The sequence below is a fragment of the Takifugu flavidus genome, chromosome 13 (genome assembly GCF_003711565.1).
Source record: "Takifugu flavidus isolate HTHZ2018 chromosome 13, ASM371156v2, whole genome shotgun sequence".
NCBI classification, from domain to species: domain Eukaryota; kingdom Metazoa; phylum Chordata; class Actinopteri; order Tetraodontiformes; family Tetraodontidae; genus Takifugu; species Takifugu flavidus.
Genome location: NC_079532.1, coordinates 1,643,277 through 1,660,069, shown reverse-complemented (window position 1 = coordinate 1,660,069; position 16,793 = coordinate 1,643,277). Strand labels below are relative to the sequence as shown.

General features: G+C 42.3%; 1 protein-coding gene across 2 annotated transcripts; it reads left to right on the top strand.

Annotated features, from left to right (window-relative positions):
• Nucleotides 1–391: 391 nt before the first annotated feature.
• On the top strand, nucleotides 392–15,419 carry polr3b (polymerase (RNA) III (DNA directed) polypeptide B). Of its 2 annotated transcripts, XM_057051586.1 has the most exons (29): nucleotides 392–551; nucleotides 778–810; nucleotides 950–1,006; nucleotides 1,081–1,145; nucleotides 1,255–1,330; nucleotides 1,576–1,676; nucleotides 1,787–1,878; nucleotides 1,993–2,110; nucleotides 2,354–2,462; nucleotides 3,033–3,155; nucleotides 4,774–4,890; nucleotides 4,962–5,096; nucleotides 5,455–5,649; nucleotides 6,197–6,358; nucleotides 6,461–6,661; nucleotides 6,859–7,021; nucleotides 8,156–8,309; nucleotides 8,410–8,484; nucleotides 8,569–8,667; nucleotides 8,750–8,877; nucleotides 10,037–10,246; nucleotides 10,366–10,524; nucleotides 11,092–11,209; nucleotides 11,299–11,441; nucleotides 13,256–13,359; nucleotides 14,048–14,214; nucleotides 14,505–14,618; nucleotides 14,761–14,934; nucleotides 15,091–15,419. In XM_057051586.1, the coding sequence occupies exons 1-29, from the start codon at nucleotides 480–482 to the stop codon at nucleotides 15,218–15,220; spliced, it is 3,594 nt and encodes a 1,197-aa protein (XP_056907566.1). In that variant the 5' UTR covers nucleotides 392–479; the 3' UTR covers nucleotides 15,221–15,419. The 2 variants fall into 2 exon arrangements, with proteins under 2 accessions (XP_056907566.1, XP_056907567.1); XM_057051587.1 differs by lacking the exon at nucleotides 5,455–5,649.
• The last annotated feature ends 1,374 nt before the right edge of the window (nucleotides 15,420–16,793 follow it).

The window sequence follows — 16,793 nt, the reverse complement described above, 5'->3', positions numbered from 1 at the left end:
TGGTAGAATAACACTTTAATAGCTGTATAATACATATAATAATAATAGCTCCATTTGCTGGGGAAGTTAGATATGCAGGTAGGAATAGGAGGATAAAATACTCACACAGGATTAAACCACATATTACATATGAGAAAACATCCAGATGTGAAGGATGAGGAGAAACTATAGAACACGATCATGAATTGTAAACGGTATGAAGAGGAAAGAAGGAAATGAGGAATAAGGTAGGTGAAGGAGTAAGGTTTTGCTATAATGTAAGCATGAAAAGCACATCTGGGGGATCGGAAAATTTTCAGAGCCCGTCTACAGCCAGCCATTGCAATGACCACCATAGACCACAAGGTGGCGGTTACGCGCTCTATCAAGGTTTGCTGCTGCCGTTAAATATCAACAAAGAAGAAGACTCGCAGTCTCCTGCTGGCCGGTGACAGTGTGGTCGGTAGAGAGTGTGTTTATGGTGAAGAGTCTGAATAACTATGGAGATTCTTGGAGCAGAGTTTTGCGACATGAGTCCGCAGGAGTTGGCAGCTCCTGTCAACACTGTAGCGGTAAGTTTCGAGGAAGATTGAGTTTGACACCAGCACTATGGTGCTAACATCATGGTGGCTAGCAAGAGAAAACTGTAACATTTGTAGTCCACACGGTTTCGTGCACACTGTGGTTAAATTAACAAGGCTATAACCGACTTCATGTCGCATATTGGATAGAAATGATATCACATGCTCATATATGATAAACACTATGTGTTCATTGTTGTTTACTTTTTGTTGGCAGGAGAAATGGAAGCTGCTGCCAGCCTTCCTGAAGGTAATGGACCACGGTTTCTTGAGTTTTAACTAAAATCTTGATCACGATCCCATTCCTCTAATTTATAGGTGCTATAATTCCGTAGAAATCTTCATCTGAGGGGTACTCCCTTTTTACCTCTTTTTGTAAATATTTTCAGGTTAAAGGACTGGTGAAGCAGCACATTGACTCTTTTAACTACTTCATCAATGTGGAGGTAAATCAGGATCTAAACTCCAGTAATACAGCTATTGCAATGGATTTTTTATCAGTGAATTTCCTCTTTTACAGATAAAGAAAATAATGAAAGCAAACGAAAAGATTACAAGTGATGCCGACCCCATGTGGTACCTCAAGTCAGTCATACTGCTACTACTATTTAAATACATAAAAATTAGAGTCTTCATCTAGTAACACACTTACCAAAAACAGTCATCTCAAATAACTGCTATACCTCCTTTACAGATATCTAAATATCTATGTTGGCATGCCTGATGTGGAAGAAAGCTTCAATGTGACCAGACCTGTATCTCCTCATGAGGTGAGTTTGTATGAATAATATTATTTTGATAATTTTCCATTCATTTAAAGTCATGTTTCCTGTGTTATTGCTGAAACATCAAATTCTACCATCTACCACTGCTATCTACCATCTACCAAAATTGTGACTTTCCCTACCACGGGACGAATACATGTTATTGTTTTATCACCTTTTATCACCTCAAGGTCTCAATACATAAAGTGTATTTCTGTTGTTAAACTCATCCTTTCTGTCTTTTTTCACAGTGTCGTCTCAGAGATATGACCTACTCAGCACCCATCACAGTAGACATTGAGTATACAAGAGGTAGTCAGAGAATCATCCGCAATGCACTCCCAATTGGAAGGTAGAATATATGTTTAGCTCTAGGTTTAATGTGATTCTTAAAATAATCTTGTAATTTTATCTGTTGATGGTTTCTTATTACTCTGTTAAATTGTGGTTTGTTTTTTGAAGGATGCCAATTATGTTGCGAAGCTCTAACTGTGTGCTAACAGGAAAGACACCCATGGAGTTTGCAAAGCTCAATGAATGTCCACTGGATCCAGGTACACAAACAAAGACAGAGCGCAAAAAAAAAAAAAAAATATATATATATATATAAATACCAGCTTATTGTCACAGTCCTGATTTGTATGTACCATATTTACTTTACTTCACAGGGGGATATTTTATAGTGAAAGGTCAGGAGAAAGTCATACTGATCCAAGAGCAGCTGTCAAAGAATCGAATCATTGTGGATCAGGACAGGAAGGGTGCAGTTGGAGCCTCGGTGACTAGGTACGTTAACATCGGCCCAAAAGTTGTGGAGGTTTAAAAAGTATTTTTGCAAGTCTGTCAGTTTTGTATATTTAAGAAATGGAAAAATAAAAGCCAGAGATATATTTAAAAATACTTTGAAACACAACTGGCTTTAATGAGCAATGTGAAATGGTTGCTTTCAGGTAAATCTGTTTGTGTCAGTGTTTGGTGACGGTTATCTTCTAAGAAGCCTAATTTTTCATCTACTTTTTTCCCTCCCAGCTCCACTCATGAAAAGAAAAGCAGAACTAATATGATCGTCAAACAAGGAAGATTTTACCTCAGACACAATACACTGTCAGAAGATGCTCCGATTGCCATCATATTTAAGGTAAAAGGATATGATTTTGGACAGCAATTAAATGACAGCGTACGTCCGCCAGAGGGCGCTACAAACCAGCACAGTCCTTAGTTGATGGAAGCCATCATTCAATCCTTATAATTCTAGTCAGTCCACAAGACAATGAAAAAAAGTACTGTTGTATTACAAAATAGGCTTTGTTGCATATAAACATTTTGGAGTAGCTCGAAATACTGTGTTTTTTCACAGATCAAGGTTGAGCTTCACCCGTTCACTCCAAACATGTAGAACTGTTGAATGCGTGGTTATTATACACAGGACAATATTTGCTCCGCACTTTTACATGACTTTCCTCATGGTGTTCGGTTCAGGTCCAGTGTGGGAGAAACAGCGCTGTTCCCACAGCTTCACATTTCCATAAGCAAATGTCAGACAGTCCCACTTCAACTCATCCCCACATATGCTTATGGCCCCTGTCTCACATTGTATTGTAGCTACTCGCTGCAATAAGTTGCATCTTTTCTTAAATGTTGTAATAGTTGCACTCTTAATTTTCCAAATATTCACATGTTGGCCTCGCTTACTGTAATTATTAATTAGGGTATGGGTGTTGAGAGTGACCAGGAGATTGTGCAGATGATTGGTACCGAAGACTACGTCATGGCCAGCTTCGCTCCCAGTCTGGAGGAGTGCCAGAAGGCCCAGATCTTCACACAGACCCAGGTACCTTGGCTGTCTGACTATACTAGAGCTGCAAGTTAATAAACAACTTTACATAAATAATAATATCCAATGTATAGCAGAAACTAATTTCAAAAATTGGTGGGATTTGTCCATATTTATACTTTTTAAAAGCAAGGGATAAATGTGATCCTGAGAACTTAAACAGGCACTTCCTATTCAAAAATGTGAACTAACTTCATCATGAATTATTCCTCTACTAACACCTTAAGTCATACTCCATTTAGCTGTCATGTTGAGATGTTATAATATGTTTAGCAGTTGGTTTTTAACATTTACCATCCATGTATGGATAAAGAACGATCATCAGTCTCCATCTGGAGGAGGACAAGGAAGAAACAAGCTGTTTTCTTTGTCTCTGTGATCAGATGACTTTATTTTACTCATCAGTTACGTAAAGCTCTTCATGGATAATTCAGGAGGCCCACACATGTTTTCTTTGACAGCTATAGATGAATACAATCGGCCAATTTGTTTTTCATAAGAATTGTGTTGTTAAAGAAACCACTGATGCATTGATGAGGCCATATTTGCCTCCTAGCAACGCTGTGCTACAGCCTTCATGCTCCTCTGTCTGCCTGCCTCTGCCATGTCTTTTCATGGTATTGATTGGGTCATTGTATTGTGCACAATGACGCCTAAATCTATATAATTAAAGGCAGATAAGGATTAAAAAACAAAACATTGTTCACTAGATTATGATGAGCAATCTTCTGTTCTGGTTATTTATAAATTGATAGATGTTAAGATGGATGATGATGGATAAAAAAAATAGTTTATTGTTCTGAATTTAAGCAAAATATTTTTACATTTTTTTAATGGTTCTATGTAAATATTTATATACAGATTTGATGTGTAATGGTGAAAAAGGAGAGGTTCAGCGGTCTTAGAATGTTGAACTTGTGCATCCTTTGCGCCTCTCCCCAGTATGAACAATCATACATCTATAGAATTATTAAAATCTAAAAAGGTAAACTGGTTTCCTCCTTTTTCCTCCTTCATTGCATGACCTTTTGCACCATGTGTGCAAAAGTGATAAAACCTGATGTGTAGATGTGTATCCATAACTTCTCAGTAACTTAATTGCCAATGATTGAATTTTGACGATTATGGCTTACAGTTAACAAAACTCCAAATTATAAAATTAGAATGTCCACCATTATCTCCCGCTTTTAATTTGAATAAACATCATTCAATATCCATCAAATTTTCTTCAGAGTTCATATGTTACATCACAGTTCTCAAAAATAAATATAGCTAAAAGTCATTTATCAATGTAGTCAGTTCAAATTTCTTGGGGTTTGTTTTTTGGGTTTTTAGGGAGAAATTGTCTTTGTGAATTAATTTTACAGGCTTTATGCAACAACAGGTGAGTGAGGCAGCCCTTGGTGAGGTCCACACCACACCCTTCTGGCTGGTTCTAGCTTGGTTCTGCTGGTTTTTAATGCCCTGCCTCCATCCTCTTGTGGCTAGCGTGTGGACATTGATGCTATTATCTGATCTGCTTGTTCGCCCCAGAGTATCCAGGAGACGATTGATGCTCTAATCCATAGTTTTAATCATAATAGTGTTTATTATTATTAACGTTTGTGTGTTTCAGGCGCTGCGATACCTCGGGAATAAAGTACGGCGGCAGCGCATGTGGGGAGGCCCTAAGAAGACCAAGATGGAGGAAGCCCGTGAGCTATTAGCATCTCTTATCCTCACGCATGTCCCTGTGAGTAAACAGATTAATTAAAGTCAGCAATTTCACAGGAACGTTTCACTGAGTAACCCTGGTCTTTGTAGGTGAAAGAGTTTAACTTTCGGGCTAAATGTATTTACCTGGCTGTGATGGTGCGAAGGGTGATCCTGGCTCAAGGAGGCAACAAGGTGGATGACAGAGATTACTATGGCAACAAACGACTTGAGTTGGCCGGACAGGTAAGTCTGTTCAGTACATTATGGTGTCATTTGCTTTCTCCTGTTTTTAAGGGTCATTTAACAACTTTAAATAACTAATATTAAATAACACAGCCTTTGTTTTATTTATTATTTTTAAATAAAAGCATTCATAAAGCCCCTGTACTACTTTGCCCCCATTCAAAAGCTCAGGAGAAAACAAAACAGGCTTTCTACTTAATAATGTGTGTGAAGAAATCTACCAACAAGACCCGTGCACTTTAGTGTGAATAGATCACAGCACTAGTCAGAGGACAACAGCTGCTCCAGCCCTGATCTCTCACCTGCATCTTTCTTCCTACCTCCCGACTTTAATAAGACTCTTATTATTTTCTTTCAGCTTTGTTTTTCCCTGTTTTGTTTTCACCCCCCACCCTCCTTCTCCTGCATTGTAGCCTGGTTTTGTCAGGGGAGAGATATGCAGTGGCACCAGAATCCAGAGGCTGGAAGCATGGGGATTTTTCAGCACTGCGACAATAGAATAGCTGCTTTGACTGGAGCGATTGAGCTAATCCGCAGGCCCGGCTCTGATAATGTAATTACCGCTGTCTTAAGGCCTTTAATTCCCCTTCCAACCTGCTCTGTGTGTATAAGGTGCAGAAGATGGGAGGAAGAAGGGGGAGGGCACTCTTTCAATAAAGGGCTTACACAATAACAACAGCAGCAATCTCCTCACTCTCCAATTATGGTTTCCTGACATTCAACTAATTGGCCTGGCTGCACAAGGAAAGCTTAATTTCTTTATTAATTCTAAACAGAGCCGCCTGTTTGTTTTTGATGTATGTTAATGTGTGTGGGGGTGTGGGAGAGAGGTTACCTCCTGCATGTCTGGTGAAGGTGGAAAAGGACCTGGGACAGATGCCAGGTCAGGCTTATCAGCGAGCTGACACACCTGGTTATTAAATCTGATGGTGAACACAGCGCTGCGCTGGTTAGAGATGCAAACAGGCATCACGTGCCCTGACGGACTATTGTGAGAGTCAAAATCAGAAGGAAATGATAACTTTATGTTGGTAATTGGTGGGCTCTTTTGATGGACACTTTCCTCTCTATCTTCTTCTGCTGCTCTGTCTCTTTCCCAGCTTTTATCTCTGCTCTTCGAAGATCTCTTTAAGAAATTCAACTCTGAATTGAAGAAGATTGCAGACCAGATCATCCCCAAGCAGAGAGCAGCTCAGTTCGATGTGGTAAAACACATGCGGCAGGATCAGATCACCAACGGCATGGTCAATGCCATATCCACGGTGAGTGTGTGCTGTGTTTGTCAGCAGCTGTGAAGAAATTCTCACATAATTACTGCATCAATCAATTAATGTAGGGATGAGCCGTGAATTTTCTGTCCACAGGGCAACTGGTCTCTGAAAAGATTCAAGATGGATCGTCAGGGTGTCACCCAGGTCCTTTCTCGTCTCTCCTTTATTTCAGCGCTTGGGATGATGACCAGGATCTCATCCCAGTTTGAGAAGACCAGGAAGGTTAGCGGTCCACGCTCTCTGCAGCCGTCCCAGTGGGGCATGCTGTGTCCCTCTGACACTCCTGAGGGAGAGGTGAGTGAGTATGGACTCAGGTGGAGGCGGATATGTTACCGATACACTATTCTAGTTCTGCAGACTACTACGGTAATTAGGCTCTTTAAGTCTTCAAATATAATGGTAAACTGTTACTTTTCTTTTATTGGAAATGATTTAAAACAAATATGTCCATGTGGTTGGATTGAAGTGACATTTGGTAACCCTTTGTGTAGGCCTGCGGTCTGGTGAAGAACTTGGCTCTGATGACACACATCACTACTGACATGGAAGACGGGCCGATCATCAAACTGGCCTTTAATCTCGGGGTGGAAGATGTAAACCTGCTCTGTGGAGAAGAGCTCTCCTACCCAAGCGTCTTTATTGTCTTCCTCAACGGTAAAAGACCTGGTGACTAATAAATACAGAGAGAATAAAGCCTGTTTGGTGTGACTTTAGATCACTCAGGAAGAAAGTCTAATCCCCCTGTTTTGAATGCTTTGCCTGTAAATATGAAGGCATAACATTCTGTTTAGCTCGCAGGAGGCAATTCCATGTTTTGCAGGGACGCTGATAAATCATTAATTTCATGACAGCAGTCGGTATTATTCTGGAGTCAGAATGCAGCTGCTTAATTACTGTATATGTTTGCCTCGCTACTGATAACTGTCAAATTATATTAGCTGCCATACCGTTTAATTAGCTGGTAGCAGCAGGTGTCAAAGCCCTTCAGAATGTGTTCACTGCAAATGTTCCCTCACGTTGAGGCAGAACACAGTGTCTCCTTGTTCTCCAGTCATTCATGTGTCAGCCTTGATATGAACAAAACCCCTGCAGGCAATGGGAGCTTTGCCTTCACCACACTTAAAATTGGTTCTTGGGTATAAATGCTGTTTCTTTTTGCTACATCTGAATGTCAAAATCATTAGCCGCAGTTTACAATCCAGAATTCTTTATATCCAGTCTGGCTTCCGGCCTGCGCCAAGCAGCTCATTTCCACACATGTCATATAGCATGTACTGTTTATAGGCAGCAGTAATACAAGGTTATGTAACATAGTAGAGTGCTGTAGCATCAAAGCCATTTATGACTAAAACAGTCGTAGTCAAAGTCCCCCCTGAATGCACCGAAACATAATCATCTGTTCCTTGGCCCCTGTTCAACATTTTCGAAAAATTTTTCAGTAAATTTTGTTCATAACTTGTACACAGAGGGACGGATGGATGTACAGGTAGCAGCATTGCTGCTGCTTCAGGTTGTCGCATGAATTTGTGGTTTTTGCCTCACGTTTAGCAGAAAAGATTGATGACTGATGATCAATTACGGAGATAATTGGTTCTCACCATACTTCGCCCGGTCAAGGCTGGGGAGATGTAGTTCACAGCTGTTAGAGAAGGATTGTGGTCCTTTTCAGACGATGCCATCATTTCCTGTAGAAACATGAAGTCATCACAGTTAAGTTGCTGCTGAGATACATGTAACCACATGAATGTCAGCTTCATCTGTGTCTACGTGCTTGTGTTACATCAACAGGTAACATTCTGGGTGTGATCAGAGATCACCAGAAACTAGTTGGCACTTTCAGGCTGATGCGCAGGGCAGGTTTTATTAACGAGTTTGTGTCCATCTCCACCAACTTGACCGACCGCTGTGTCTACATCTCTTCTGATGGAGGTCGTCTGTGCAGGTGAGCCATTTGGGCTTTTTATACCTACAGTTTCACAGTAACAATTCTATGCTAACACAACATTTAAAAATGTTTTGTGTGTCTTCCTGGATTCCAACAGGCCATACATTATTGTGAAGAAAGGACAGCCGATGGTGAAAAACAAACATATCGAAGATCTGTCCCAGGGCTACAGGTGAGCTTGATAGATCTCATAGAGGAGGCTGGCTTTAATAAACATTGTGCTTGGATTTCTAAAATACTCTATTCTTGCCCCTAGAAACTTTGAAGACTTTCTTCACGATGGGCTGGTGGAGTACCTTGACGTCAACGAAGAGAATGACTGTCAGATCGCCCTCTATGAACACATGATACACAAGTAAGAACACACGGATGAACTGACGTATAAAAACAAGATAATTTCTCAGCCTGGCATGTTTTTCTTTTGTTCTATTCTGTAGGGACACGACACACTTGGAGATCGAACCCTTCACGCTGCTCGGCGTGTGTGCCGGTCTCATTCCTTATCCACATCACAATCAGTCTCCCAGGAACACATACCAGTGTGCTATGGGCAAGCAGGCAATGGGTAAGAATCAGCTGGGGAGGCAGTTGGAGTCAGCGGACAGGTCAATAAACTCCTGAGGAGCTCAAATCCTTTCTCAAACATCCTGCACACAACTGGGTTTTTTGTTAGATTTGTGCAGGCGTACACATGAAAATAGATGTAGACAGTAAGTTCATCTTGCCTCAGTCGCATTCTTCAAGCTCCTAGTTTAGAATTGTATTTGCTCAAGTTAAAATCATACAAAAGGACATTAGAATAACAAATACATAGATACAAGCAGCCTGCTGGTTCGCCTCCCCCAAAACTCTGCACCGACTCCACTTCTTGTCAGAAAACATTTGTATGTGTGATTGAGTGTTTTTCTTATGTGCGTGTCAGTGTGTGTATGCGCATGGACATCAAACATGGGGCTCTTGCGTAGGTTCTCTATTGTGCTGTGTGTGTGCAGAGGCCCTTTCCCTGCCAGTCACCCAGAGTGTCATTAGCAATTCATTGTGTCTGTTCTGGCGGCGCTCAGGGGGTCAGTGTGCTCAGCTGCGAAAGACCACGGAGTGAACACCCGCAGCTCCTTGGTAACCAAAACTTCCCCAAACGGAGTCACTAACATTCGTAAGAGCTGCAGTCACCCCCCACCCCACCCCTCACCGCGTCACCTCCGTCCCCCCCCTTTATTCCAAAAACACAGACTGGAACTATATTTGGTCCAATATCCTCTGCTTGGCCTGTTTAGTGGAGACAGGTCTATACATGTGCTAATCTGTTTTTGTTCCTCCAGCCCATTATCACAGTCTGAGTGCTTGTAGGCAGATTGTCAAGTAATCGCATATGACAAACGTCAAGGTTTGAGGGAGGCCAGGCTTTATGTCATAACTCTTCCCAGTCCGCCTCTGGGATCCACTTGCGGCGCTAATTGGACCATGTCTTATCAACATTCAAACACCTGCAGGTTGAACTGGCACTAAGCAGGACCGATACGAATATGTCTTTCAACATTTTGGAGTTTGTTTTTTTCCTTTATCGAAAGGTTGCATCACAGCCGATTAGTTATATTTGGAAAATGTTTAGCATCTTCTACCTTATACGGCGGTTTTATTTCTAAATCTATTTCAGAATATTCAGATGTATATATAATCCCTTAAAGATAAAAAGCATTTTTCTTTGATGTATGTTCTCTTTCCAGGCACTATTGGCTACAACCAAAGAAATCGCATCGACACTCTGATGTACCTGCTGGCGTATCCTCAGAGGCCAATGGTGAAAACAAAAACCATTGAAATTATTGAGTTTGAGAAACTTCCTGCTGGACAGAACGCCACCGTGGCCGTGATGAGCTACAGTGGCTACGACATTGAAGATGCTCTGATTCTGAACAAAGCCTCTCTTGACAGAGGTGAGATGAGACATGAGGAGTCCAAGATGAGACGTGTCAGCTGGCTCATTGGGGTATTGGCTAGCCACCTGCCCAGAATGCAGCCGCTAGGCGAGGCTAATCTTGAGGTCTCTCTGCAGGCTTTGGTCGATGCCTTGTTTACAAAAACTCCAAGTGCACATTGCGGCGCTACACCAATCAGACCTTTGATAAGGTGATGGGGCCCATGCTGGATGCTGCCACACGAAAACCCATCTGGCGTCACAACATACTTGATGCTGATGGCATCTGCTCCCCGGGTGCGTACCAGCAGTTTGTTTAGGAGAGGAACATGCTTTTCTGCTCCTTCCTGCTCCTGCTGCAATAATAAATATGACATACTACATCATAAGTAATATGTAAAAGTATTTTTAATAACATTGTAAAGCAGCTGGGACATCAGTGTAGAAGTATTAAATATTTTAAGTATATTACATCCTTTATTTTGGTTTTCAGGTGGCGTTGGTTGTTGATGTAACGACCACACTAAAATGGATCGGTGGCTTCAACAACCGTGCGTTAGTCATGCACGTAAAACAAACAAAGGAGACCTGTTTTGAAGTAACAGATAGAGCTCCAAACTGTTTTATTAATGGTGGATTTTATTGCCTGCACTACCAGTAAAATGCCTAAAGGGAGAAGCCACAGAATTCCTATTTAATATGGTAAATGTGTTATTGTATTTTACTTTTATGCTGATTCTCATAGCCGCAGGTCCAATTTCCATTTTTTAGATTTGTTTATGCAGTGTGCAAGTCTGGTCAGTTTGCAGCCCAGACTTTGGTTTGCCTTCTTGTTTGTCCTATACATCCTCTGTGTGGGTCCAGGTGAGAGAGTGGAGAACAAACAGGTGCTGGTGAACAAATCCATGCCAACTGTCACCCAGACACCACTGGAGGGCAGTACCCAGACAGGTCAGCCCCAGTACAGAGACGTGCCCATTTGGTAAGTGTATCCTGTTTATGCTGCTCAGCTTCTGCGCGTAAAACTTGATCTAAACTTGTGATGCCGCTCACCCTGTTGTCACTTCCTAGCTATAAAGGCTCTACGGACTCGTACATCGAGAAGGTCATGATCTCATCTAATGCCGAAGACGCTTTCCTCATCAAGATTCTTCTGAGACAGACCAGGAGACCAGAGATAGGAGACAAATTCAGCAGTCGGCATGGACAGAAAGGTGCAATATAGAACATTTTTGCCTGTCATGAAAGATTTTAAAAAAAATAAGTTTTAAAAGTTTTTTGTTCTGTCTGAGCTGGTGTACGTATTAAATCCAGTCCCAGTAGCTGTTACTGTCACTGCCCCCTGTCCTCATCTTTCAAGAGCTCTTTTCAGTTAATTGGCTCTTTGTCCTTTGCCAGACTATGCAAATTTATTACAACCCAGCAGTATTCTACTGCTACTGGGGGGAAAAGTGTTTACAACCACCATTGTTTTGCGGCACCTCCCCTATAGAGGGCTTGTATGATGTTTTAATCAAAAAGCTAACTGGCGCCATGCATAATTTACTCTCCTCATTACCGCTGTGGCCACTGGGTCAGTTCAGGTTGGAACAATGCGTTCTGTCTTGGATGGTGACGGAGAGAGAGGGAGAGGTCGCTGCGGGGTTAGGCGGAGATCTGGACGGAAAAGCCCCAGATGTGAACGATGTGGCATCTTTGATGTCATGTTGAGGGCTTTATGGGTACTTAAAATATAACAAATGTTTATTACTTTTGCCCCTCTCATTTTAGTCAATAACCTCAACCAGTTGCTTACAAACCAGAAACCCGAATCAAGATTCATTGTTTTGTTAAAAGTAAATTGGACTGCAGCGATGTCTTTGAGCTACTTTTGACGAGGCTTATAAGTTCTGGTCAGCAGAGCAGAATAAGTTAATTATTTGCTGGGCACGCGCATGCATGCATGCACACACACACACAGCTGTGGAGGTGTAGGAGGAGGTGAAAGGGGTTTCACTAGTACTGGGCCATTGTTGGAGATGCCAGCATGGAGCTGTATGAGCTGTGATGGAGGGCTCTGGACCCTTGCTGTTGTCTTGCCTTTCTCTGCTGATTTCATGCCTCTTTTATCATTCACTTTCACACAAAACAAACAACACTGAGCATGTCTGCTATGAGAACGAGTCTCTCTCTCCTCCCTCCCTCCCTGCTCCCCCCTTTCAGTTGCTCTGTTAAGTTTTCACTCGCTGTCTCCCTCTTTTACCAAAGCTTTTATTCAGTATTACATTTTGGAGCATCCGTTCTTTTTATTTCCCCCCCTCTGTCCTGTCGTCCTGTCCTTTCCTCTTTTTTCTTCCTTCATCCTGGATTTGTCTGACTGTTACTGTAAACGGCCTGAATTGTTCCTCATCAACATTATGTTGCAGCATCCCGTAAGACATTAACAGTCCACCGCATTTCTGTCAGGCTAATAGTGAATTTTTCCCACGTGCACGCATTCAGCTTCTCCTCTTCAGTTGATTCTCTGCACTTCCCCTTAACTGAACTGAAAGTCATGGATGTGTAATCCCAGTCTCTCTTGTCAAGCTAAGCATCTTTTTTTTCCACTTCCTGCTCGGCTTCACCGTTTTTCATTTGCAAATGGATCTAGAATCTGTTTGCCTTGGTCAGGGAAGAGTGCTTCGGCCCCTCAGCAAACATTTGCACTCACACTTAAACTCCTGGCTACCGCAGTTCTCATCCCCATCTCATGTGAAGAAAAAAGACAAGCCCGTCTGTCTACTTCAGTCTGGAAATGTCCACTAGTGGCCCAAGTCTTGCTGCAAGTCCCCAAATAACCATATAACCAAATGTTTGTGTGTCACATTACCGTGAAAATAGAGCCGCAACTTGCAGTTATCAGGAAATTGAAAGGATTACTTCCCCCTGAACTCTATTTTGAGACAGAATAACATTTAATCTCATAGTCTAAAAAAGCCTACGCTAAATTTTCCAACATTTGGAAATGATTAAAATGTGATTTTTTTTTTTTTCCTGTTTGTTCCTTTAGGTGTTTGCGGCCTTATTGTTCCACAGGAGGACATGCCATTTTGTGACACGGGCATCTGTCCCGACATTATCATGAACCCTCACGGATATCCCTCCAGAATGACAGTAGGTACCCTTAGATGAGTTTATTTAGTGTGTGTTATCCACCAAAACCTGGTCCAGGCGTGTGCATCGTGTGACTGTTGCCTCAGTCTGAATCACCTCTGTCTCCATGTTGACCATTGCTCTTCAGAAGTTTCTGTTGGCTGTTCTGAGACACAGCGCTCATTATCCCCTCTCCTCGTCTCTCTGGTTTATCTTTGGCTTCCAGAGCACACGTCCATTGATGCCACCGAGCAGCGATCTTACTGTTCACAAACAGATCGTTGTCACCGCGGAGATGGCTGCCAACCGCTTTACGTGGAAGTTTTATCTGACTTGAATGTTATCTGAGTGTGAACTGTAAGATGCTGCTGAACATACATGTAAAGACGGCCACGTTCTGCCCGAGGTGTCAGTTTCAACATGTTTGTTGACTGTGGTTGTCATGGAAAAGACTCAGAAATGTTTGCCTCAGGAGGATATGTCTTTGGCCTGAGACTGAAATGAGTGTAGGTTTTTCCTTTTATGTGGCGAGGTCAGGGGTCCGATGGGTTCGACCCCCATGGAATTGTTGAAATCGGTCATCCTTGGAGCCCCCAAGCTTAGACGTTACATCTAACCTCACCCATGCCGTCGACAGGCCCAAGTGTGAATCTCAACATGTTGCAGGCAATAAAATGTGTGTGCGCGTGTGTGTGATTGTGTGTGTCAGGTGGGGAAGCTGATTGAACTGCTGGCAGGGAAGGCGGGGGTCCTGGATGGAAGGTTCCACTACGGTACAGCGTTTGGTGGCAGCAAGGTGAAGGATGTTTGTGAAGATCTCATTCGTCATGGTTACAACTACCAAGGCAAAGACTATGTCACATCGGGAATCACAGGGTAATTATCAACACTTTAGACATGACGTAGACACACTACTGAACACACAGAACTTTAAAAATATTCTGTTTATGGTTCCTAACGTTGTCTTTTTTTTTCCTTTTTTAAAATTACCCACCACAGCATAATTCAAAGCGATGTTAAAAGTGCCTGAAATAGTCCTATATGAAAATAAAGACGTTTATCTTCACTGGATGGCAGAATCCAGTATTGTATTTTCAGTATTTTACTGTTAGCGTGATTTTAATGGTTTAATAGAGCCCCATGTTTGGTTGCTCTCGTCTCCTCAGGGAGCCTCTGGAAGCTTACATCTACTTCGGTCCTGTGTACTACCAGAAACTGAAGCACATGGTCCTTGATAAAATGCACGCCAGAGCCAGAGGTCCCAGAGCTGTTCTCACCAGGTAAAGGCAGTCAGCTCATACAAATGATGCCTCTTTTTTGAAGAAAGCCAGTGTTTTTGTAACTGAGGTGTCATTAAGGTGCTCAGATGGAGAAGATTACCTGCGCCTGACCTGTTTGTTGTTGTCTCCGTTTGACCTTCAGGCAGCCGACAGAAGGTCGCTCCAGGGATGGAGGTCTCCGTCTGGGAGAGATGGAACGTGACTGCCTGATCGGCTATGGTGCCAGCATGTTGCTGCTGGAGCGCCTCATGATTTCAAGTGATGCGTTTGAAGTGGATGTGTGTGGACAGTGTGGCCTGTTGGGCTACTCTGGCTGGTAAGTTAACCAAGTCCACTGCTCCTAAATCAGTCCTTTGTTGGGGTCCTGAGTACTTTGATTTCTTGTAATAGCTAGATTATCATGTCTAGCTTGTCCTGCTGTCAGGACAGTCTCCTGATTTCAGGTTAATGGTGTGTATTTGGTGTTCTGCAGGTGCCACTACTGTAAGTCTTCCTGTCATGTTTCCTCCTTGCGAATCCCGTACGCCTGCAAGCTGCTTTTTCAGGAGCTTCAGTCCATGAACATTATCCCCAGACTCAAACTGTCCCGCTACAACGAGTGATGGGGACGAGGAGATGGCACGCCCAAGCGTCGCATCAGATAAGACTGAAGAGCAGGAAAAAGAGGGTGAAGATGAATTAAGTTGGTGTTTTCTTGGTGTCCCCAAACCAGACCAGTGTGAAGTTTAATTTTGTTGGTACTTCTTCACCATTTTGCTTTTTGTATTTGTAAATAATAAATTGGATCTAATCATTTCTTCACCCTTTGTTTTTCTTGTTTGTGGTATTGGTGACTGAGTAACACAACTGCAGATTTATAATCAAGGTTATCAACAAGAAACGGCAGGAAATAAACATATTTTGCCATAAATTAAAATGTTCTAATAATAATATTAGGGGAAAAAATAGGTTTAGGCTAGATTTTATGTCTTAAAATTAAATGATTTATCTTTGCATTAAAATAGGGTAATTGAATCAGCTTAATTAATGTTTCAGGTCACCTCAGTGTACAGTCCAGTAAAATTAGTCACCAGCATCACTATACCTTTACTACCTCCTGTTGACTTCTCTCTGCTGTTTCTGCTGCATCATAATATATATTTTCTTTTCCATCATAGCTTTAAAATAGCAACCAGCTCATCTCAGAGTGTGAGCGGCTCATGATCTGTTGGTTTAGTGTTGTCTTTGGAGTCAAATGAAGCACAAAATGCCCCTTTTTTATGGTAATGTGAAGTAGAAGCCAAGTTAAAACCAGTTAAATAAGCACATTTGAAATATTTACCTGGAGCTGTCGCTAAGAACTCGGTTATACTGAATTTAGATGCAAATTTAACAGCATAAAAAATCAAGAAAAGCACATTTTTTGCATATTTATATCGTGTGAGCAGAAACAGTTTAAAGCAAACTGGAAACGCATATTTGGCCGCTCAAAAGTGCATCAGAAGAAAATAAATCCACCTGATGATCAAACAGTCGATAAATGAACATGCTCATCGCCCTCATTCACACTGACGCTAACACACAGTAGCTTTATAGTTTCCTTTTTCCAAACAGGTCTTAATACCACCAACATATTGTACGTAGCGTAACCGTGCCCCCCACCAACGCATACACACAACTCAATTGGGGTCTTTTGACCGAACAAAAGCAGTACACATCCGTTTGTGCAGGCGGAGCGTGTAAGAAAAGGAAGGGTGGAAGAGGCCCTTTTGGTGGCTGCACCTGTCCTATTTTATAAGGCTCTAATAAGCAGATAACAGGACACAAAATAAAGGGCGTCCTCACAGGGAGACTCCACCTTCTCATTGGACTGAAATTAATTAGATCCTCTGTTGAGGTCACAGCTTTGCGCCAGGCTCCATTCACACCTCAAACAGTTTATCTGCCGTTACCGGCCTCCATGTTTCTGGCTTCGACCATCTCCTGGTCTAACGATACTCGTCGTCGCTCTCTCTGCCGGCGTTTAAATTTCCCTTTTCGCCCCAGATGGATGTTTTTAACCAACTCTGCTCACATGATCCCGTGTGATGTTGCTGCAGCTTTGTCCCACACATGCTTCCAGGTGGCTGTGAGCTGCACTTTGGAGAGGGGCAGCAGCGGTGCCCATGCCTGCGCGCTGACAGAGAAAGTCCCCCT